The following is a 24,208-nucleotide window of genomic DNA, read 5'->3' as shown; positions in this document are numbered from 1 at the left end:
TAAGTTAGCTGGCTTTAGACTAAATACTTTCGCCTCAAGACTTTTAATTTGAAACCATTTTCTTTTGACCAGAGGAAGATGGCGGAATTGGACATAGGAAAATATTGCGAGATTGAGTCCTGTAAACAGAAAGGTCGGACTAATATATGATATTATATTGTAAATAAGCTAAAACTTTACAATTGGGTAATTGTATCGCTCACGGTTATAATAAGAAGGCATATTTATTTACTCAGACCCTCAACAAAACTGTGAGTGAGTCAGCATCACTGTACATTCATGGTTTGTTATACAAAGAGTTTTCTCTTGCTGGAATAAATAAATACCTTCTTACTGTGTTGTTCCACAAAGCCGGATTTTGAGTTAACCAGGTAACTTATGCTCAAAGTGCTAGTTGTCCTACAGGTAGGGATATCACGTCTGCTCCATCTTAATTTCAGCATATATTTAGTTCCAATAAAATTCGGTTATGTGATAAGAGCTGACGGTCTTTGTTATTGGACACTTTTCTGGGTATAAGTTTATGGAACAGTCCACAGGGGTTCTCAGTTCAGTTCAGCCATCATCATCATCCTAAAGTCAAGTCTCACCAATAAATTTAGACAAGGGATATAGCTACTTATCGAACACAGGATGTACATTATCAGCCTAAATGAGAAATCCTGATTTTGGAATATCCTGTTGATAACTTACTTCTTGTGGTAACAAGTCACATAAAGTATTTTTCTTTTCTTTTATTCCAGACTTTCTGCCCTTTCTGTGTGACAGCTGCTCTGGTGTCTTTTGGTGAGACTCTTGTTTTGTGTAAAAGGAATTGGAATTGGATTGGAATATTGAGAATTCAGTATTTATTTAATTTTCTAAATGATCACACACACACACACACACACACATATATTCCATTTGAAATCCATTCATAATGTAGCTTTAACTCTGTTGTTTGTCATTTACCAGCCTTGAACACAGAAGCAGAGACTCACACTCCTGTCCAGAGGTAAGAATCTGAGTGCACATACTACGTATAATCATACTGTTTAGAATTCACAGTTTTTGTGATGTCACAGAAAACCTCCCAGTAATATATGCTACCTTCAAGACCTGTCAGAAAATATTGTAATTCAGATATAAGCACCCAGTAACACCACACCAAGTTGTAAAATGGAAAACTTTCTGTTTCTGTTTAAAATTAAAACATATCTTTTGTACCTTTTTTGTTTTTTAAAGTTTTCTAAGTTGATGACTTTCTATGTTCATGAGCTTTTGTTTAGTCTAACCAACATTTGATGATAGACAGTGTAAACAAAAGGCCAGCTTTTCCATGTTATGTTTTTCTCCCACTTGGTAGCTCAAACAAGAGTTAGACAATACTGAAACTCCAAACTTCGACTCCAGGTTTAAGCCTAGTTATGGGCTACACAGCATTTTGAATTGGGATTTTCTATTGAATGGAGGATATAATCCAAGACTAAGCTTAATCCATGTCTGGGAAACAAACCATCTGAATTAATCTGAATGCATACATTTTAGTCCTGTGCAGAAGTAACAAGGAGAGTTTCAATACAGACTGTTTTTGAATGAGGCTGATTTAAAAAACAGAGCCAATCAGAACAGAGATAAGCCTTAAAGGAACATTAAGTAAAATAGCCTGTGAATAATTTTGAGAGAGAGGAAATTTGGAAAATAAAGTGAATAATCACCAAGTGTAAGCATGAGGAAAAACGCACAAATAAAGTCTTAATATTATAAGCACAGTTGTGTTTTACTGTTTAAGATGAGGACACCCAGCCGTTATTCTGAAATGAAATCTCGCTTGGAATTTATTTTCCTAGGTTTCAGTAAGAAAGGATGTTTCTGGGTCAGGGAGCAGTACATCATACCCTTGCACATTTGAGAACTGCAATGGCAGAGAACTGCTGCCTGTTATCTGTCCACAGTGTAAGAAACACTTCTGCCTTGCGTATGTACACTTTTATTACTTTAATTATACATTAAACGTATCTGGACTATGTAATTAAGGAGTTACAAAAAGAGAGAGGAATAGCTAGAGCATTTGTTGAAAATCATACAGAAAAATTTAAACTGTATTTAAACTGTAATCATTTTAATCTTGCTTAAACTTAAAATAGCCTGAGGAACTTTTTTATAGCCATGGCTTTATAAGTGAATTATTAGGATGAAAGTTTGGTAGCAATTTATCACTAGTTTAATTTGCTGTGTCCAAAAATGACAAAGTAGTTTTGTCTCTTTATCTCTCACCAGTCACCGTCATCAGGATGATCACAAGTGTGAGAAGTTGGAAATACCCAAGCCTCGAATGGTTGCCACACAGGAACTTGTGCAAAAGATAATAGGTTATTCATACATCTTATCACACTAACTTTGCAGATTTTTAACTGTGAGAAGTGTAACTATAGACAGGTAATGTCCAATAATATAAAGAGAAATTAATCCAAATTTAAACATGACATGTCCACTCTAATATTGAGTTACATTAATGATTTTGTTGATGATGTTGATTAGCTGACATTGACATCCAATGTTTCATAACTTACACTATATATATATATATATATATATATATATGGATGTCAATGTTAGCTAATTAATAGGCATTGGTAAATGGACCTCCCGTTAAAAAATGTAAATAAATCTGACCTCACAACAAACCTGAAGAGGATGAGGTGTTAGAGAAAATGAATGAATGTACGAATGACTTAACTCCTGAATAAAAGTAGAAAAATTGCATATATAAGTTATGAAATTGAATGAAATAATTAAACCTGTCCTTTAACCCAGGGAAGTCATAGATATGCAGAAATCTTCATCAGTAATGCTATAAAACATATTATATTAAATTTCTTTATTGTAGCACATCTCAAAAATTGTTAAGGGCAATAGATCACAAAGTTCTTTATAACTCTAGTTAAAAAACGTATTTTTTAACTAGAGAATAAGGAATTCTCATTTCTTTGTTCAGAGTCAAAGAAGAATGCACCAACCAGTAAAGGCAGAAAGGGAGCGAAGAATAGTGCTACTGCTGCTAAAGTTGCACTTATGAAGCTAAAGCTACATGCCACTGGAGACAAAGGACTGCCACAGGTATTATAACACAAGCAGAAATGTATATATAAAAAGCATTAGAGTAAATAACAATATTGTGAATGGAATTAAGAATGAACCTATCCCCTGTTAATGGGCTTAATTTCATGAGAAACCTCACTGAAATTCTACAGAATGTCAGATGTCTAAGGTATAGTGTCAGAGCAGTTTACATTCTGACTTTCACCCACTTCCCTCTTCAGGCAGAGCGGACATACTTCCAGGTATTTCTGCCAAAAGGTGATAATGCTTCCAGTATGCCCATGTTCTTCAGTTCCAAATGGAGTGTGGGTAAAGTGGTGGATTTCGCTGCCTCTCAGGCCAGCCTCAAGAACAACAACAACGTTCTCACAGCCAAGGTCAGCAAACACTACTTAATAATAATGTCATTTCATATTATATAATTTTATAAAATTGTGCAGAGTCGGGCCTGTATTCAGCGTCTTGTAACTTCCACTGTTAACTATTGTAAACATTCTAGCGAAGGTTATAGTAGAAAAGGTTACACTTTTAACAACATGTTCATAAATACAACTATACAGTAGATATGTGGCACTGGTGTATTTTTTCTGTTCCAACTTGTTCACACATTTAAATAAATACACAAACTTTTTCCTTAAAAATAAAATCAGGATACATCAAGATCTTCAAGTATCATGATATACAAGTCATACTACTTCTCTCTATCTGTAGAAATTGCGCTTATGTCATCCTGAGACTGGAGAAGCCTTGAAAATGGACATCAGTCTTCAGTCACTGCTTTCCCTTCCAGAATCACCTCTCTTCAATGGAGGCAATGTCATCCTGGAGTACCTGGATAATGAATGCCCTGGAATTGAAGATGTTACTGCTTATATCACACACTCTTGATCCAGTGAGATCAACTAGAACTATACCTGTTAGCAAAATCCAAACTCCTGAAAAGTTGTGAAATGTAAATAAAACCAGACAACTGATTTCTAAATGCGCTTTGAACTCTATTTACATGAAAAGAGAGCAAAGACGTTTTTTTATATAGCTTTTGAAGATCGACAGTCATCAACTTCATTGTTTGTTTGTAAATATGCCCTTATTCTTAATTTATGCCAGCATTTATCCTATAATGAGTCAAAAATGTCAGGTAATGTAATCATGCTTGGTTTTATGAGCTGCATCCTGGAAAGACCTAGTCCATTATGAGGAAGGATGTGTGTAGCGTACCAGAGAATAATCTAACAAATTAGATGCAAAGCTGGTTGCAGATGTTTCGACTTTACATAGTCCATCTACAGTGTATGGTGTCACTGAAAGGTTCAGGGAATCTGAAGAAATTCCAGAAAAATCAAGTGGCAAAATACAATAACAGAGGCCTGTTACTGTTGTGCAGGTGAAGGTGTTAGCAGAAGAAAGACAATAAATATAAAAAAAAAGGTTTCAAAATACAGATGTATGTAAGTGAAGTAAATAAAGGGGCAAACGTACCTGTCTTAACTTCTTTTAGAATGTGTTGAATCATTTTCTGTAGTGGGTGAGATTCAGCAAGGAACAGGTAACTACCCTTAATGTCTAAAATATCTGGTCTAAAACCTAAAAACACTTCACAGTTCAAACCTGGCACAATCACTTAGAAAAAAAGCACACAACTATGCACCACATCCACATGAAAGAGACAAACTCAGACCGGGTGACCTAATACAGTATTTATTTGCTAAAAAACTAACAATACGCAATAATGCCTTTTCTGTAGCAGTATTATTTATTGTATAGTTATAAGAAGAAAGTGACACGGGACATCATACCAATCTATGGGACTGGGTAGACACTGGCCGGTCAGTGATCATGCTTATGAATGTACAATACAACTGGCCTGTGGGCATAGGAACTGGACCTTGAATAAGGCCTAAAATTGCTCATTCATTAATTTATTAAAGATCTTATTAATCACAGTTAAGTTAATTCATGTTTAGCAAAAAGATGTTTTTTTTCTTAATCTAATGTTATACTTGACACATACTTCTCCACTCTGCTCACATCTCCTTCCTCCACCCTGTGAAACACAGGGGGAACGGTCATCAATGACAGAGAGCAATGAAAGATTCATTTCTCGTTCCGTCCGATTCACGCTCAGAAGGAAATGTCTCGGCTCATCATCGTGGAGAGAGAGACTTAACACTTTCGAATCACATTTCCAAGTTAGAAACTATAGAAATGATCCCTGAAAGTATAGTCTTAACTCCACAACTCTCAGAGCTCCTCTCTTCTTCTCTGAGCCTCAGCTCTCACTGATGGTGAAGAGTCTCACTCAGTGCCGTTTATTCCGCTTAACCGCAGCATCTTAATCCCTACGTATTCACTTGTTTATATCTGAAATCCACCTTTTTTAAGGCAGCATTTTGACATTAAGGAATTTGTAACATTAGAGACAGACTTTAAATGCTGCAACGTGTAAGTGTGCTTTCAGGATTTGTGTACAATGCTCCCTCACCAGAAATATTAGAATAGTTTGAATATATCTGAGAAAGCAGACAGGGTTTAATACAAGCTTTCAGTACAGACATATACAGACCCAGCACCTCCCTCCCTATACTGCCTCAGTAGACAGCATTCCAGTCAATTCAGAAACAGCTATGAAATTCCACAGCTATGAAACAGATATGAAATGCTTCTAATGATGGCAAACTACCTAAAAGCATCGTCCACCACCCCATATTAATGTATTATACACCAACACAGTAGCCATTTCACCTACACCTAATATTCTGACGTTCACAATTAATACACCTCACCACTCTGCTCACATCTTCTTCCTCCACCTTGTGAAACACAGGGGGAACGGTCATCAATGACGGAGAGCAATGAAAAATCATTTCTCGTTCCGTCCGACTCGCGCTCAGAAGAAAATGTCTCGGCTCGTCATCGTGGAGAGAGAGACCTATCACTTTCGAATCACATTTCAAAGTTAGAAACTATAGAAATGATCCCTGAAAGTATAGTCTTAACTCAACAACTCTCAGAGCTCCTCTCTTCTTCTCTGAGCCTCAGCTCTCACTGATGGTGAAGAGTCTCACTCAGTGCCGAGAGGAAGCAGATAAACACAACTTTAAATTCAGCGTTTATTCCGCGTAACCGCAGCATTTTAATCCCTACGTATTCACTTGTTTATTTCTGAAATCCACTTTTTCTGGCAATAGCGCTAATGTTTGTGACCTTTTCTGTTCGATGAGAAACATAACACAACCCTTCAATACAATAATCGCTGACTTTGACAGGGTTGAAGTCAAGTATGTAAATATAACTAAGGAGAAACATCGAAAATAAGATTTAAGTATATTTTACAAAGAAACACGGTTTTATTGCGGTAAGTGTTCACCCACAATCCTTCAGGGCTTATGCATAAATTATTACATCACCTTTAAAATCCCGCCCATTCAGCTGCTCCACATCGTAAAATCGAAAACACGACTGACTGCGTTTAACATTTTTATTTCGTTGTACCTTGTACATTATTCATATTTTCAAAAAAAAGTCGCTTTTACTTTTGTCCAATATTTATTTTGTGGGACATATACCTGATACTATTATAAAATAGGGTCCATTACACAACGTTGCTCGACGTGAAACACGTTCTAGTTTTAACGTTCCGGGTGACGTAGGCATAATAATAGTATGTGGGTAACGTAGGCTGTGTCTGAAAGAGAAGGTAGCTAGCGTCCTCAGTGCCTTGCTGTCTTCTTATCTCATACGTCAGTGTCTTAAGGCAGCATTTTGACATTAATGTATTTGTAACATTAGAGACAGACTTTAAATGCTGCAACGTGTAAGTGTGCTTTCAGGATTTGTGTACAATGCTCCCTCACCAGAAATATTAGAATAGTTTGAATATATCTGAGAAAGCAGACAGGGTTTTATACAAGCTTTCAGTACAGACATATACAGACCCAGCACCTCCCTCCCTATACTGCCTCAGTAGACAGCATTCCAGTCAATTCAGAAACAGCTATGAAATTCCACAGCTATGAAACAGATATGAAATGCTTCTAAACTACTAATGATGGCAAACTACCTACTGGCATTGTCTACCACCCCATATTACTGTATTATACACCAACACATTAGCAAATGGCTGTGTAAAAAGAGTAAGATACTAGTTACAATGTTTTTACCTCATACAAACATGAACCTAGCAATCTTATTACACGTGTGTCTGCTTTATTAATAACTGAAAAGTAATGAAATGGGGAATTCATTAAACAGCACTGAAAACCTACAGTGGGACTCTATAGTGTGTATGAGCAAAATAGACAGCCACCAGTGGGGCAATATTTTTCCCTCTGGTAGACAGATGACAATAACATGTTCTTAATAGAACCGTCACCCTGAAATGGACAAGTGGAAAAGTTAATGATGATGATGATGATGGTGTTTTTATTAGGGATGCAGAGCAACAGATATACTCTAACTGTGGATCTATAAAGTGCACGTATACAGTATGGCCAGTGGAGCTGAGAGAATGGAACATAGAGAAACAAAGAGTTGCTATTATTGTTATGGCTGCACATAAACATTTCTAATATTCTTATTCATCAATGATTCTCAAGTCCCCCCCATTCCTGATCAACAAAATGACACTCGTTTGTAGAGATATGTAATAACTTAAGATTTGTATCATCTCTCTTGCACTCTCTAAGACTGGGCTGTTAGTATATGCTTAGTTTTCATGTGGCAGTGCCTGTAATGGCCTCTAGGTGACAGTACGTCCATTTAAAATGTAATTTAAAAAAAAAAATACATTCTCACATCGTTGTTGTTTCCTAAAATGAAATACATTTCAAAACGTATGTCCAATTTAAAAATCTTTGCATTGATCGTTTTCCAACATCTCTGAAAATGCATGACATTGAGTAATGATCCAGTGCAAAGCAACTCTAAAAACATGTATTTCTAATACTGGTTCAATCACTGGACAGAACAACCACACAAACGTTAGATGCTAAACTATATTATTAACGTACTAAAACTTTATCACGAATCTTTTTAATAGCAGTTAAAGTATTTCGCCTACACCTGATATTCTGACGTTTACCACTAATGCACTTCACCACTCTGCTCACATCTCCTTCCTCCACCCTGTGAAACACAAGGGGAACGGTCATCAATGACGGAGAGCAATGAAAGATTCATTTCTCGTTCCGTCCGATTCACGCTCAGAAGGAAATGTCTCGGCTCATCATCGTGGAGAGAGAGACTTAACACTTTCGAATAACATTTCAAAGTTAGAAACTATAGAAATGATCCCTGAAAGTATAGTCTTAACTCAACAACTGTCAGAGCTCCTCTCTTCTTCTCTGAGCCTCAGCTCTCACTGATGGTGAAGAGTCTCACTCAGTGCCGTTTATTCCGCTTAACCGCAGCATCTTAATCCCTACGTATTCACTTGTTTATATCTGAAATCCACCTTTTTTAAGGCAGCATTTTGACATTAAGGAATTTGTAACATTAGAGACAGACTTTAAATGCTGCAACGTGTAAGTGTGCTTTCAGGATTTGTGTACAATGCTCCCTCACCAGAAATGTTAGAATAGTTTGAATATATCTGAGAAAGCAGACAGGGTTTCATACAAGCTTTCAGTACAGACATATACAGACCCAGCACCTCCCTCCCTATACTGCCTCAGTAGACAGCATTCCAGTCAATTCAGAAACAGCTATGAAACAGATATGAAATGCTTCTAATGATGGCAAACTACCTACTGGCATTGTCTACCACCCCATATTACTGTATTATACACCAACACATTAGCAAATGGCTGTGTAAAAAGAGTAAGATACTAGTTACAATGTTTTTACCTCATACAAACATGAACCTAGCAATCTTATTACACGTGTGTCTGCTTTATTAATAACTGAAAAGTAATGAAATGGGGAATTCATTAAACAGCACAGAAAACCTACAGTGGGACCCTATAGTGTGTATGAGCAAAATAGACAGCCACCAGTGGGGAAATATTTTTCCCTCTGGTAGACAGATGACAATAACATGTTCTTATTAGAACCGTCACCCTGAAATGGACAAGTGGAAAAGTTAATGATGATGATGATGGTGTTTTTATTAGGGATGCAGAGCAACAGATATACTCTAACTGTGGATCTATAAAGTGCACCTATACAGTATGGCCAGTGGAGCTGAGAGAATGGAACATAGAGAAACAAAGAGTTGCTATTATTGTTATGGCTGCACATAAACATTTCTAATATTCTTATTCATCAATGATTCTCAAGTCCCCCCCATTCCTGATCAACAAAATGACACTCGTTTGTAGAGATATGTAATAACTTAAGATTTGTATCATCTCTCCTGCATTCTCTAAGACTGGGCTGTTAGTATAGGCTTAGTTTTCATGTGGCAGTGCCTGTAATGGCCTCTAGGAGACAGTATGTCTATTTAAAATGTAATTAAAAAAAAAAAATACATTCTCACATCGTTGTTGTTTCCTAAAATGAAATACATTTCAAAACATATGTACACTTTAAAAAATCTTTGCATTGATCGTTCTCCAACATCTCTGAAAAGGTATGACACTGAATAATGTTCCAGTGCCAGACAACACTAAAAACATGTATTTCTAATATTTCTAATTCACACAAACGTTAGATATTAGATTATATTATTAACGTACTAAAACTTTATCACGAATCTTTTTAATAGCAGTTAAAGTATTTCGCCTACACCTGATATTCTGACGTTTACCACTAATGCACTTCACCACTCTGCTCACATCTCCTTCCTCCACCCTGTGAAACACAGGGGGAACGGTCATCAATGACAGAGAGCAATGAAAGATTCATTTCTCGTTCCGTCCGATTCACGCTCAGAAGGAAATGTCTCGGCTCATCATCGTGGAGAGAGAGACTTAACACTTTCGAATCACATTTCAAAGTTAGAAACTATAGAAATGATCCCTGAAAGTATAGTCTTAACTCAACAACTCTCAGAGCTCCTCTCTTCTTCTCTGAGCCTCAGCTCTCACTGATGGTGAAGAGTCTCACTCAGTGCCGAGAGGAAGGAGCCACACGCAGCATTTTAATTCATATTCACTTGTTTATATTAGAAATCCACTCTTTCTGGAGATAACGCTAATATTTCGGTAGTTTTCTGACCTTTTGTGTTCGGTGAGAAAAACAACACAGAACTTTAAAACATTAAAGCGTCGATTTGGACAGAAGTGAACTTAAGTGTGTAAATATAACTGGCGGGAAACATCGGAAAGGTATGTTTAAAGTTTTTAAAAATGTATAGTTCTATAAAACATATCCTCTTTCTGTGTATATATTACACTTGATTTTATTTCCCTTTCAGATCCCCCAAAATTAAATAAAAAAAGAAAATAAAAACAATATGACGTCCAGTTTTTTTTATTGCAGAAAAATAAAATAGATCTGGGACAACAGTAATTACCACAATAATCACTTAATCAACAAACTAACCAACCAAACCTTTTTAAAGACTGAAAATGAAAGACACACCAAGGCTCTATTAGTGCCTGCCTTGCTCTATGTATCACTTATAGAGTCTTTCCAGAAACCACACCAATATTGCATTAACTGGTAAAAACCCCTGACTTATTGTAATGAAAATGTATCATCATGATATGATGAACAGCAGTCACAGATGAGACTAAAATAGAAGTAAAATTAATTATAATGAAGAAATTGCTCAAATAGAAAACAACATTTGACCACTAAAGGTACTATGGTGAAACCAGTTATCAAATATCCATGCATTAGGGTACAGTTTCAGACAGACCACATCTCCTACTTCAAGTAACAGTGAGACTCCATTAGAAGAATTCAGTACACCCTGGTTTTGAATGGCATATGCTCCAGTTATGTGATGACCATTCTTATGTAAGGCCACTGAGACAGCTCTTCCACCGCCTCCGTAGATGTGGAATCTGAACTCATAGATTCCTTTCACTGGTGCAGTGAAAACTCCTATTGAAGTTAAAAATATAGACAAAAGGTATCATTAAACATATTCACATATGATATAAACAGCACTCTCGATAGAATGGTGAATCTTTGGTCTCCGTGCCCAGGGGCTAGAAGGGGCTTAGAATATGTCAAACTCTATTTTTAAAGTTATAGATCTATTCCAGGTCATATAATGATTTATGATTCAGCTGCAATTACACCCAGATGTGTTTCATCTGGACCTGACCTCACTAACGCTCTGCTGCCACATGTAATTATCTCCTCACAAAAATGTTCCAAAATCCACCGTAAAGTAATGATGGATGGGGTGTATATACTGTACCTGTAGCTGGGTTGTAAGCATTGCCGATGTTGATAAAGACGTGTTTGTAAACCAGAGGAAAGTGAGTGCTGTATGGTCCAGTGTGACCCTCTGTATCTCCTAAAAGTGATGCTGAAAATGCCACTTTTCTCTCTTCAATAAACACAAGAAGAGAAATTTGGTCAATTCGGAATTCAAATAAATTATTCTTCCTGCAGTGAAGTTAAAACATTGATTTGTTAAAGATATTATTAAATACACAGGGGCTAACAATAATTAAACAGACAAATAGTAGTAAGATATATATATATATTTTACAGTGCAGAGGTTTTACGCACCAGAGATAATGAGATTTAAAAAGCTATTTATCTGAGCAGTAAGTGTTTATTTGCTAAACAACAAACAAACAAACAACAAATAATGCCCAAAATCAGGATAAAATCAAATAACATTATTCCAGTGTGATATTCTGTGTGTGAATGTGTTGGTTTAACTTTTTTCCAAATCTCTCCTTGTGGAGTCTGTATTATTTCAGTACCTATTTTAGTGGTTAATAAATAACGATTTTAAATAATGTGTGCTGTTGATTTAACAAATTCATGCAAATCAAGGAGAATCTGAACAAAACATTGTTCTTCAAACTCACTCTCACCTACTACTTTATAGATAAAAGAATCATCTTATATATATTATTTGTTTTATATATATATATATTGTATTTACTGTGATTATATATAATTTTATACAAACACCGCACTTATTGAGAAGGCATAATTTAAATATGTATAATTATCTTAGGTGCCTAAGACGTCTGCACAGTACTGTATGTATCTGCATGTAACATTAGCTCCCTATGATGGGATCATATTTAAAAACATGGTTAAGACTTTGAAATGCATGTTTTCAAATAAACAGAAGCAAGGAGTAAAGAACTCAAGGTGACTAATATAATGTCTTCTTCCTTATCATATACAATCTGTGCAAGACATGAATGACAGAGAGAGAGAGAGAGAGAGAGAGAGAGAGAGAGAAAGTTTATACACTGGATTATGAACATCTACTTCTGCACTCATTATCCATTTTATCAGCTCCACTGACCATGCATTTCACCCTCAGTGGTCAGGACCCCCACAGGACAGGTATGATTTGGATGCTGGATTCTCAGTGCTGCGGTGACATGAAGTGGTGGTGTATTAGTGTGTGTTGTGTTAGTACATGTGTATCAAACATAGCAGGGCTGCAAGAGTTTTTTTAAAGTCATCAGTGTCACTGCAGGTCTGAGATTTGTCAACAAACCAAAAATATCCAGCCAACAACATCCTGTGTTCACTGATGAGTATTACCTACTGACGTGTACAGTCGTTATAAATTCCAGCAGTCCTACTGCGTCTGTTTTACCAGTACCAGCACAACACACACCTCCACCACGTCACCGTCACTATAGCGTTGAGAACAACTCACAACGCTTTGTAAAAATCATGAACCACAAAGAAAAAATAGATGAACCACAGCCTGCAAATTAGACCTACAGAGAACAAGCAAAAAAAATAAACAATAACAAATAAACGTCTGTTAGTTTAATAAATGTTTAATAAGACGTATTTTTCTCAGTCTATTATTATACTTGACATATACCTCACCACTCTGCTCACATCTCCTTCCTCCACCTTGTGAAACACAGGGGGAACGGTCATCAATGACGGAGAGCAATGAAAAATCATTTCTCGTTCCGTCCGACTCGCGCTCAGAAGGAAATGTCTCGGCTCGTCATCGTGGAAAGGGAGACCTAACACTTTCGAATCACATTTCAAAGTCAGAAACTATAGAAATGATCCCTGAAAGTATAGTCTTAACTCAACAACTCTCAGAGCTCCTCTCTTCTTCTCTGAGCCTCAGCTCTCGCTGACGGTGAAGAGTCTCACTCAGTGCCGAGAGGAAGCAGATAAACACAACTTTAAATTCAGCGTTTATTCCGCGTAACCGCAGCATTTTAATCCCTACGTATTCACTTGTTTATTTCTGAAATCCACTTTTTCTGGCAATAGCGCTAATGTTTGTGACCTTTTCTGTTCGATGAGAAACATAACACAACCCTTCAATACAATAATCGCTGACTTTGACAGGGTTGAAGTCAAGTATGTAAATATAACTAAGGAGAAACATCGAAAATAAGATTTAAGTATATTTTACAAAGAAACACGGTTTTATTGCGGTAAGTGTTCACCCACAATCCTTCAGGGCTTATGCATAAATTATTACATCACCTTTAAAATCCCGCCCATTCAGCTGCTCCACATCGTAAAATCGAAAATACGACTGACTGCGTTTAACATTTTTATTTCGTTGTACCTTGTACATTATTCATATTTTCAAAACAAGTCGCTTTTACTTTTGTCCAATATTTATTGTGTGGGACATATACCTGGTACTATTATAAAATAGGGTCCATTACACAACGTTGCTCGACGTGAAACACGTTCTAGTTTTAACGTTCCGGGTGACGTAGGCATAATAATAGTATGTGGGTAACGTAGGCTGTGTCTGAAAGAGAAGGTAGCTAGCGTCCTCAGTGCCTTGCTGTCTTCTTATCTCATACGTCAGTGTCTTAAGGCAGCATTTTGACATTAAGGAACTTGTAACATTAGAGACAGACTTTAAATGCTGCAACGTGTAAGTGTGCTTTCGTGATTTGTGTACAATGCTCCCTCACCAGAAATACTAGAATAGTTTGAATATATTTGAAAAAGCAGACAGGGTTTTATACAAGCTTTCAATACAGACATATACAGACCCAGCACCTCCCTCCCTATACTGCCTCAGTAGACAGCATTCCAGTCAATTCAGAAACAGCTATGAAATTCCACAGCTATGAAACAGATATGAAATGCTTCTAAACTACTAATGATGGCAAACTACCTACTGGCATTGTCTACCACCCCACATTACTGTATTATACACCAACGCATTAGCAAATGGCTGTGTAAAAAGAGTAAGATACTAGTTACAATGTTTTTACCTCATACAAACATGAACCTAGCAATCTTATTACACGTGTGTCTGCTTTATTAATAACTGAAAAGTAATGAAATGGGGAATTCATTAAACAGCACTGAAAACCTACAGTGGGACTCTATAGTGTGTATGAGCAAAATAGACAGCCACCAGTGGGGCAATATTTTTCCCTCTGGTAGACAGATGACAATAACATGTTCTTATTAGAACCGTCACCCTGAAATGGACAAGTGGAAAAGTTAATGATGATGATGATGGTGTTTTTATTAGGGATGCAGAGCAACAGATATACTCTAACTGTGGATCTATAAAGTGCACGTATACAGTATGGCCAGTGGAGCTGAGAGAATGGAACATAGAGAAACAAAGAGTTGCTATTATTGTTATGGCTGCACATAAACATTTCTAATATTCTTATTCATCAATGATTCTCAAGTCCCCCCCATTCCTGATCAACAAAATGACACTCGTTTGTAGAGATATGTAATAACTTAAGATTTGTATCATCTCTCTTGCACTCTCTAAGACTGGGCTGTTAGTATATGCTTAGTTTTCATGTGGCAGTGCCTGTAATGGCCTCTAGGTGACAGTATGTCTATTTAAAATGTAATTTAAAAAAAAAAATACATTCTCACATCGTTGTTGTTTCCTAAAATGAAATGCATTTCAAAACGTATGTCCAATTTAAAAATCTTTGCATTGATCGTTTTCCAACATCTCTGAAAAGGTATGACATTGAGTAATGAACCAGTGCAAAGCAACTCTAAAAACATGTATTTCTAATACTGGCTCTGTCACTGGACAGAACAACCACACAAACGTTAGATGCTAAACTATATTATTAACGCACTAAAACTTTATCACAAATATTTTTAATAGCAGTTAAAGTATTTCGCCTACACCTGATATTCTGACGTTTACCACTAATGCACTTCACCACTCTGCTCACATCTCCTTCCTCCACCCTGTGAAACACAGGGGGAACGGTCATCAATGACGGAGAGCAATGAAAGATTCATTTCTCGTTCCGTCCGATTCACGCTCAGAAGGAAATGTCTCGGCTCATCATCGTGGAGAGAGAGACCTAACACTTTCGAATCACATTTCAAAGTTAGAAACTATAGAAATGATCCCTGAAAGTATAGTCTTAACTCAACAACTCTCAGAGCTCCTCTCTTCTTCTCTGAGCCTCAGCTCTCACTGATGGTGAAGAGTCTCACTCAGTGCCGAGAGGAAGGAGCCACACGCAGCATTTTAATTCATATTCACTTGTTTATATTAGAAATCCACTCATTCTGGAGATAACGCTAATATTTCGGTAGTTTTCTGACCTTTTGTGTTCGGTGAGAAAAACAACACAGAACTTTAAAACATTAAAGCGTCGATTTGGACAGAAGTGAACTTAAGTGTGTAAATATAACTGGCGGGAAACATCGGAAAGGTATGTTTAAAGTTTTTAAAAATGTATTGTTCTATAAAACATATCCTCTTTCTGTGTATATATTACACTTGATTTTATTTCCCTTTCAGATCCCCCAAAATTAAATAAAGAAAGAAAATAAAAACAATATGACGTCCAGTTTTTTTTTATTGAAGAAAAATAAAATAGATCTGGGACAACAGTAATTACCACAATAATCACTTAATCAACAAACTCACCAACCAAACCTTTTTAAAGACTGAAAATGAAAGACACACCAAGGCTCTATTAATCAAATTTCAAATCAAATCAAATTTATTTATATAGCGCTTTTCACAACTGATGTTGTCACAAAGCAGCTTCACAGAATTCCAGTAAGACAAGATTTGACATGAAATGTAAAGACAAATGTAAAACCCTCAAGTGAGCAAGCCAGGGGCGACAGTGGCAAGGAAAAACTCCCCCAGCTGAGGAAGAAACCTTGGGAGGAACCAAGGCTCACAAGGGGTGACCCATCCTCCTCTGGTCAATCTACTGGTGATGATAGTTAGTAGTCCATGAGAACTTCAGTGTAGGGACAGCTTCAAGGCACTTGGTGGTTGCTGGAGCGTGGGCAGCTGGTCTGGCTCTTCCCCCAGCTGAGGCCTTCTGAATTTTGGGAACATTTAAAAATCCAGTATTCTGTGATCTGAGTGAACGTGGAGGCTCATAATAGGAAATTGTATCTTGAAGATATTCAGGAGCAAGCCCATGTAGAGCTTTATATGTTAATAACAAAATTTTGTAATCAATGCGGAATTTAACAGGCAGCCAATGAAGTGATGATAAAACTGGGCTGATATGTTCAAATTTTCTAGTATTAGTGAGGACCCTAGCTGCAGCATTTTGAACTAGTTGAAGTTTTCTTAAATTGCTGCTGGTGCATCCTGACAGTAGTGCGTTACAGTAGTCAAGCCTTGAAGTAATATAGGCATGTACTAATGTTTCTGCGTCCTGGAGGGATAAGGCATTTCTAATCTTAGCAATATTGCGAAGATGTAAAAAAGCTGTCCTAGTGATACTACCTATGTGTTGATCAAATGATAAATCCGGGTCAATTATGACACCAAGATTTTTTGCTGCTGAACCAGGTTTAACTGGAAAGTTAGCTAGATTTAAAATTAGATCTGATAATTTATTTCTTGTCACTTTTGGACCCAAAAGCAGGACCTCTGTTTTGTTGCTGTTTAGAAGGAGGAAGTTACGCAACATCCAGCCTTTCACGTCTTTTACACAGTCCTCTATTTTCTTTAATCTGTGTTTGTCATCGAGCTTGGCTGAAATATACAATTGTGTGTCGTCTGCGTAACAGTGAAAGTTAATGTCATGGTTTCTTATAACTGTGCCTAGCGGTAACATGTATAATGTAAATAATAATGGTCCTAAAATAGAGCCTTGTGGAATTCCAAATCTTACTTTAGAATAATTTGAATTTAGATTGTTTACTTTTACGAATTGATAACGTTCCGTTAAGTAAGATTTGAACCATAATAGGGCTGTCCCTGTGATTCCAACCATGTTTTTTAACCTTTCTATGAGAATATTGTGGTCTATTGTATCAAAGGCTGCGCTTAGGTCAAGAAGCACCAACAGGGATACGTGGCCTTGATCAGAGGCAAGAAGAAGATCATTTGTTATCTTGACTAGAGCTGTCTCTGTACTATGATGTTGCCTGAATCCAGATTGGAATTTTTCATATATATGATTCTTATGTAGATATGAACTAAGTTGTTGGGCCACAGCTCTTTCTAAGATCTTAGACAGAAATGGCAAATTAGAAATAGGCCTGTAATTAGACAGTGTACTAGCATCAAGATTTGGTTTCTTGATCATAGGTTTAATAACTGCTAGTTTAAAAGCTTTGGGTACATGGCCCAGACTAAGCGATGAGTTTACTATAGTTAAAAGAGGATCAATAATAGCTGGTAGTACTTCTTTGAGCAACTTTGTGGGAATTGCATCAAGTGTGCAAGTTGTACAGTTTGCGGAGGTGATAATCTTCTCTAGTTCTAATTGTGGGAGTGGGTAAAAGGTTTCAAGTCTTTCTTTTACAGTTATATTATGTTTTATTTCATTCACATCAGGTGGCAGCCAGGATGGATTTGATCCTGTGGCTAGAGTTTGTTGTCTAATATTCTCAATTTTATTATTAAAAAGTCCATAAAATCTTTACTGGTGAGAGTTGCTGGAATTAGTTGTTCAGAACCTGCTTGATTTTTTGTAGTTCTAGAAAACACACTAAACAGTGCTCTCGGATTATTTTTATTATGGGAGATCAGCGAGGCCAGATATGCTGAGCGAGCTTTAGTGAGGGCATTTCTATACTCTATAAGGCTGTCCTTCCAGGCAGAATGGAACACTTCAAGCTTGGTTGATCGCCATTTCCGCTCTAGTTTTCGTAATGTTTGTTTTAAAGTACGGGTCTTATCGTTATACCATGGTGCAAGCTTTTTCTGTCTTATACTTTTATGTTTAAGTGGTGCTACCTTTTCTAAAGTAGATCGACAGGTATTTTCTAGGTAATCAGTTAGTACATCTAGGTCCATTGGGTCTGATGGAGTTGGAACTGGGGTCGATAGTTCTGGTAGGTTTTCTATAAATTGTAGGGCGGTAGATGGTTTTATTATACGCCTTGTAGAATAGCGAGGGTTCTTACATATATTATGGATAAAACGTAGCTCATATGAAATTAAGTAATGATCGGAGATTGCTGAGGATTGCGGTAAGATATTAATTTTGTCAATGTTAAGACCTAGTGTCAGAACTAAGTCTAAAGTGTGGCTGCAGTAGTGTGTAGGCCCTGTTACATTTTGAGTAATACCAATAGAGTCTAAGATTGAGGTAAATGCCTTTTTTAGTGGGTCACTTTCCTTCTCAAAATGGATATTGAAATCTCCTACAATTATAACTTTATGATTGCACACCGCTAGGTTTGTAGCAAAATCGCTGAATTCTTTCAGAAATTCTAAGTAAGGCCCTGGTGGTCTGTAAATGTTGCATAATAAAAATGCGTCCTTTTTTGTGACCGGATTTGTAATTATAGTGGAGAGAACCTCAAAAGAAGAGAAGGTGTCACATTGTTTAAGACTAATTTCTAGGGTATTTTGGTAAATTACACATACTCCACCTCCTTTGCCTGATATTCTTGGGCTATGTGCATAATTATAGCCTAGGGGGGTGGCTTCATTTAGTGCTAAATATTCATTTGGTTTAACCCACGTTTCCGTGAGACAGAAAACATTGAATTTATGATCACTTATAATATCATTTACTATGAGTGCTTTTGAGTTTAGTGATCTTATGTTGAGTAACCCAAATTTTAGTTCTGAGGTGTTGCTGCTAGGTGTTGTGTATGATTTAATATTGATTAGGTTGCTGAAACAGGCTGATTTTGTTTTTCTACTTTTACATTTAGTTCGGGGGAAAGACACAGTATCAATACAGTTGAACCTGGGTGACGCCTCAAGACAGTTCGCAGACGGTTGGTTTAGCCTGTCTGTCTGCGGCCTGGTCCCGGCTCTGGATTGTCAGCAGCTATCTACACTACTCTGCTGACTAACTAAAAGACTATGTGCTATACTGCAAGAAAGTAAGGCAGCACCCTCCCGCGTGGGGTGGATACCATCCCTACCTATAAGACCAGGCTTGCCCTCAAAACGTAACCAATTGTCTATAAAGCCCACTTGATTTTCGGAACACCACTTGGACATCCAGCAGTTTAACGCCCAAAGTCTGCTGTAAGCTTCGTCGCCACGCCGCATTGGTATGGGGTATGGGGCCAGAGCAGATTACGGCATCGGACATCGTCTGGGCCAGTTTAATCACCTCTGTAATATTACCCTTAGTTACCTCAGACTGCCGCAGACGAATATCATTGGCCCCTACATGAATGACTACCCTCGAATATCTCCTATTAGATAACAGTCTAAGGTTGCCACTAAAATCCGGCGCTCTGGCTCCCGATAAACAGCTAACTGTTACTGCCGGCGCCCCTAAAGGAGTAGCTAATTTCACGTGCCGAACAATAGAGTCTCCTATAACCAGAGCACTCTTAACAGGCTCCTCAGCGGGTGCCTCGCTGAGCAGGGCAAACCTGTTTGACACGCGAATCGGAGGAGCGTGGTGTGCCGGTGGGCTAGCTTTGGCCTCAGCGTTAGCATCAGCCTTAGCTTTCCGGCTATGACGCTGAGACGTCACCCATTCACCCCGCTGTGAGGGCTCTAACGCCGGAATCGTGGGGGTGCTAACTCTCCCTAAGGCACCATTAGTGCCTGCCTTGCTCTATGTATCACTTATAGAGTCTTTCCAGAAACCACACCAGTATTGCATTAACAGGTAAAAACCCCTGACTTATTGTAATGAAAATGTATCATCATGATATGATGAAAAGCAGTCACAAATGAGACTAAAATAGAAATAAAATTAATTATAATGAAGAAATTGATCAAATAGAAAAAAAAAAACATTTGACCACTAAAGGTACTATGGTGAAACCAATTGATGATGATGATGGTGTTTTTATTAGGGATGCAGAGCAACAGATATACTCTAACTGTGGATCTATAAAGTGCACCTATACAGTATGGCCAGTGGAGCTGAGAGAATAGAACATAGAGAAACAAAGAGTTGCTATTATTGTTATGGCTGCACATAAACATTTCTAATATTCTTATTCATCCATGATTCTCAAGTCCCCCCCATTCCTGATCAATAAAATGATACTCGTTTGTAGAGATATGTAATAACTTAAGATTTGTATCATCTCTCTTGCACTCTCTGAGACTGGGCTGTTAGTGAATGCTTAGTTTTCATGTGGCAGTGCCTGTAATGGCCTCTAGGTGACAGTATGTCCATTTAAAATGTAAGTTTAATATACATTCTCACATCGTTGTTGTTTCCTAAAGTGAAATGCATTTCAAAACGTATGTCCATTTTAAAAATCTTTGCATTGACCGTTTTCCAACATCTCTGAAAAGGCATGACATTGAGTAACGAAACGATCCAGTGCAAAGCAACTCTAAAAACATCTATTTCTAATACTGGCTCTGTCACTGGACAGAACAACCACACAAAATTTAGATATTAGATTATATTACATACGTACTACAATGTATTTATGAATCTTTCAAACAGTAAATGAAGTATTTTGACACCTGATATTCTGTCGTTTACCATTAATACACTTCACCACTCTGCTCACATCTCCTTCCTCCACCCTGTGAAACACAGGTGGAACAGTCATCAATGACGGAGAGCAATGAAAGATTCATTTCTCGTTCCGTCCGATTCACGCTCAGAAGGAAATGTCTCGGCTCATCATCGTGGAGAGAGAGACTTAACACTTTCGAATTATATTTCAAAGTTAGAAACTATAGAAATAATCCCTGAAAGTATAGTCTTAACTCAACAACTCTCAGAGCTCCTCTCTTCTTCTCTGAGCCTCAGCTCTCACTGATGGTGAAGAGTCTCACTCAGTGCCGTTTATTCCGCTTAACCGCAGCATCTTAATCCCTACGTATTCACTTGTTTATATCTGAAATCCACCTTTTTTAAGGCAGCATTTTGACATTAAGGAACTTGTAACATTAGAGACAGACTTTAAATGCTGCAACGTGTAAGTGTGCTTTCAGGATTTGTGTACAATGCTCCCTCACCAGAAATATTAGAATAGTTTGAATATATCTGAGAAAGCAGACAGGGTTTTATACAAGCTTTCAATACAAACATATACAGACCCAGCACCTCCCTCCCTATACTGCCTCAGTAGACAGCATTCCAGTCAATTCAGAAACAGCTATGAAATTCCACAGCTATGAAACAGATATGAAATGTTTCTAAACTACTAATGATGGCAAACTACCTACTGGCATTGTCTACCACCCCACATTACTGTATTATACACCAACACATTAGCAAATGGCTGTGTAAAAAGAGTAAGATACTAGTTACAATGTTTTTACCTCATACAAACATGAACCTAGCAATCTTATTACACGTGTGTCTGCTTTATTAATAACTGAAAAGTAATGAAATGGGGAATTCATTAAACAGCACAGAAAACTACAGTGGGACTCTATAGTGTGTATGAGCGAAACAGACAGCCACCAGTGGGGCAATATTTTTCCCTCTGGTAGACAGATGACAATAACATGTTCTTATTAGAACCGTCACCCTGAAATGGACAAGTGGAAAAGTTAATGATGATGATGATGGTGTTTTTATTAGGGATGCAGAGCAACAGATATACTCTAACTGTGGATCTATAAAGTGCACGTATACAGTATGGCCAGTGGAGCTGAGAGAATGGAACATAGAGAAACAAAGAGTTGCTATTATTGTTATGGCTGCACATAAACATTTCTAATATTCTTATTCATCCATGATTCTCAAGTCCCCCCCATTCCTGATCAACAAAAGGACACTCGTTTGTAGAGATATGTAATAACTTAAGATTTGTATCATCTCTCTTGCACTCTCTAAGACTGGGCTGTTAGTGAATGCTTAGTTTTCATGTGGCAGTGCCTGTAATGGCCTCTAGGAGACAGTATGTCAAATTAAAATGTAATTTTAATATACATTCTCACATCGTTGTTGTTTCCTAAAGTGAAATGCATTTCACAACGTATGTACATTTTAAAAATCTTTGCATTGATCGTTTTCCAACATCTCTGAAAAGGTATGACACTGAATAATGATCCAGTGCAAAGCAACTCTAAAAACATCTATTTCTAATACTGGCTCTGTCACTGAACAAAACAACCACACAAAAGCTAGATATTAGATTATATTACTAACGTACTACAACATATTTATGAATCTTTCAAACAGTAAATGAAGTATCTTGACACCTGATATTCTGACGTTTACCACTAATGCACTTCACCACTCTGCTCACATCTCCTTCCTCCACCCTGTAAAACACAAGGGGAACGGTCATCAATGACGGAGAGCAATGAGAGATTCATTTCTCCTTCCGTCCGATTCACGCTCAGAAGGAAATGTCTCGGCTCATCATCGTGGAGAGAGAGACTCAACACTTTCGAATCACATTTCAAAGTTAGAAACTATAGAAATGATCCCTGAAAGTATAGTCTTAACTCAACAACTCTCAGAGCTCCTCTCTTCTTCTCTGAGCCTCAGCTCTCACTGATGGTGAAGAGTCTCACTCAGTGCCGAGAGGAAGGAGCCACACGCAGCATTTTAATTCATATTCACTTGTTTATATTAGAAATCCACTCTTTCTGGAGATAATGCTAATATTTCGGTAGTTTTCTGACCTTTTGTGTTCGGTGAGAGAAACAACACAGCACTTTAAAACATTAAAGCGTCGATTTGGACAGAAGTGAACTTAAGTGTGTAAATATAACTGGCGGGAAACATCGGAAAGGTATGTTTAAAGTTTTTAAAAATGTATAGTTCTATAAAACATATCCTCTTTCTGTGTATATATTACACTTGATTTTATTTCCCTTTCAGATCCCCCAAAATTAAATAAAAAAAGAAAATAAAAACAATATGAGATCCAGTTTTTTTTTTATTGAAGAAAAATAAAATAGATCTGGGACAACAGTAATTACCACAATAATCACTTAATCAACAAACTAACCAACCAAACCTTTTTAAAGACTGAAAATGAAAGACACACCAAGTCTCTATTAGTGCCTGCCTTGCTCTATGTATCACTTATAGAATCTTTCCAGAAACCACACCAGTATTGCATTAACAGGTAAAAACCCCTGACTTATTGTAATGAAAATGTATCATCATGATATGATGAACAGCAGTCACAAATGAGACTAAAATAGAAATAAAATTAATTATAATGAAGAAATTGCTCAAATAGAAAAAAAAACATTTGACCACTAAAGGTATTATGGTGAAACCAATTGATGATGATGATGATGATGATGATGATGTTTTTATTAGGGATGCAGAGCAACAGATATACTCTAACTGTGGATCTATAAAGTGCACGTATACAGTATGGCCAGTGGAGCTGAGAGAATAGAACATAGAGAAACAAAGAGTTGCTATTATTGTTATGGCTGCACATAAACATTTCTAATATTCTTATTCATCCATGATTCTCAAGTCCCCCCCATTCCTGATCAATAAAATGATACTCGTTTGTAGAGATATGTAATAACTTAAGATTTGTATAATCTCTCTTGCACTCTCTAAGACTGGGCTGTTAGTATATGCTTAGTTTTCATGTGGCAGTGCCTGTAATGGCCTCTAGGTGACAGTACGTCCATTTAAAATGTAATTTAAAAAAAAATACATTCTCACATCGTTGTTGTTTCCTAAAATGAAATGCATTTCAAAACGTATGTCCATTTTAAAAATCTTTGCATTGATCGTTTTCC

The 24,208-nt window shown here is 37.1% G+C and overlaps 1 protein-coding gene and 8 non-coding genes across 9 annotated transcripts; 1 reads left to right on the top strand and 8 right to left on the bottom strand.

Moving 5' to 3' along the window:
* Positions 1-72: 72 nt before the first annotated feature.
* On the top strand, positions 73-4,753 carry zfand1 (zinc finger, AN1-type domain 1). The gene is made up of 8 exons (XM_066679234.1): positions 73-133; positions 744-786; positions 955-994; positions 1,830-1,957; positions 2,260-2,351; positions 2,978-3,099; positions 3,303-3,458; positions 3,793-4,753. The coding sequence occupies exons 1-8, from the start codon at positions 79-81 to the stop codon at positions 3,967-3,969; spliced, it is 813 nt and encodes a 270-aa protein (XP_066535331.1). The 5' UTR covers positions 73-78; the 3' UTR covers positions 3,970-4,753.
* A 342-nt stretch (positions 4,754-5,095) lies between these two features.
* Positions 5,096-5,309, bottom strand: LOC136670508 (small nucleolar RNA U3). Its single transcript, XR_010795631.1, has one exon. It is a non-coding gene; the product is annotated as a small nucleolar RNA U3 (small nucleolar RNA).
* Positions 5,310-5,862: 553 nt separating this feature from the next.
* On the bottom strand, positions 5,863-6,075 carry LOC136670696 (small nucleolar RNA U3). The gene has a single exon (XR_010795648.1). It is a non-coding gene; the product is annotated as a small nucleolar RNA U3 (small nucleolar RNA).
* Positions 6,076-8,175: 2,100 nt separating this feature from the next.
* LOC136670519 (small nucleolar RNA U3) lies at positions 8,176-8,389 on the bottom strand. The gene has a single exon (XR_010795632.1). It is a non-coding gene; the product is annotated as a small nucleolar RNA U3 (small nucleolar RNA).
* Positions 8,390-9,840: 1,451 nt separating this feature from the next.
* LOC136670552 (small nucleolar RNA U3) lies at positions 9,841-10,054 on the bottom strand. The gene has a single exon (XR_010795635.1). It is a non-coding gene; the product is annotated as a small nucleolar RNA U3 (small nucleolar RNA).
* Positions 10,055-13,009: 2,955 nt separating this feature from the next.
* Positions 13,010-13,222, bottom strand: LOC136670652 (small nucleolar RNA U3). Its single transcript, XR_010795644.1, has one exon. It is a non-coding gene; the product is annotated as a small nucleolar RNA U3 (small nucleolar RNA).
* Positions 13,223-15,318: 2,096 nt separating this feature from the next.
* Positions 15,319-15,532, bottom strand: LOC136670530 (small nucleolar RNA U3). Its single transcript, XR_010795633.1, has one exon. It is a non-coding gene; the product is annotated as a small nucleolar RNA U3 (small nucleolar RNA).
* Positions 15,533-21,028: 5,496 nt separating this feature from the next.
* Positions 21,029-21,242, bottom strand: LOC136670729 (small nucleolar RNA U3). The gene has a single exon (XR_010795651.1). It is a non-coding gene; the product is annotated as a small nucleolar RNA U3 (small nucleolar RNA).
* A 1,481-nt stretch (positions 21,243-22,723) lies between these two features.
* On the bottom strand, positions 22,724-22,937 carry LOC136670607 (small nucleolar RNA U3). Its single transcript, XR_010795640.1, has one exon. It is a non-coding gene; the product is annotated as a small nucleolar RNA U3 (small nucleolar RNA).
* Between the last annotated feature and the right edge of the window lie 1,271 nt (positions 22,938-24,208).

This window comes from Hoplias malabaricus, chromosome 1 (assembly GCF_029633855.1).
Source record: "Hoplias malabaricus isolate fHopMal1 chromosome 1, fHopMal1.hap1, whole genome shotgun sequence".
Taxonomy (NCBI): domain Eukaryota; kingdom Metazoa; phylum Chordata; class Actinopteri; order Characiformes; family Erythrinidae; genus Hoplias; species Hoplias malabaricus.
The sequence above is the reverse complement of the archived record's forward strand: the minus strand, read 5'-3'. Positions and strand labels throughout refer to the sequence as shown.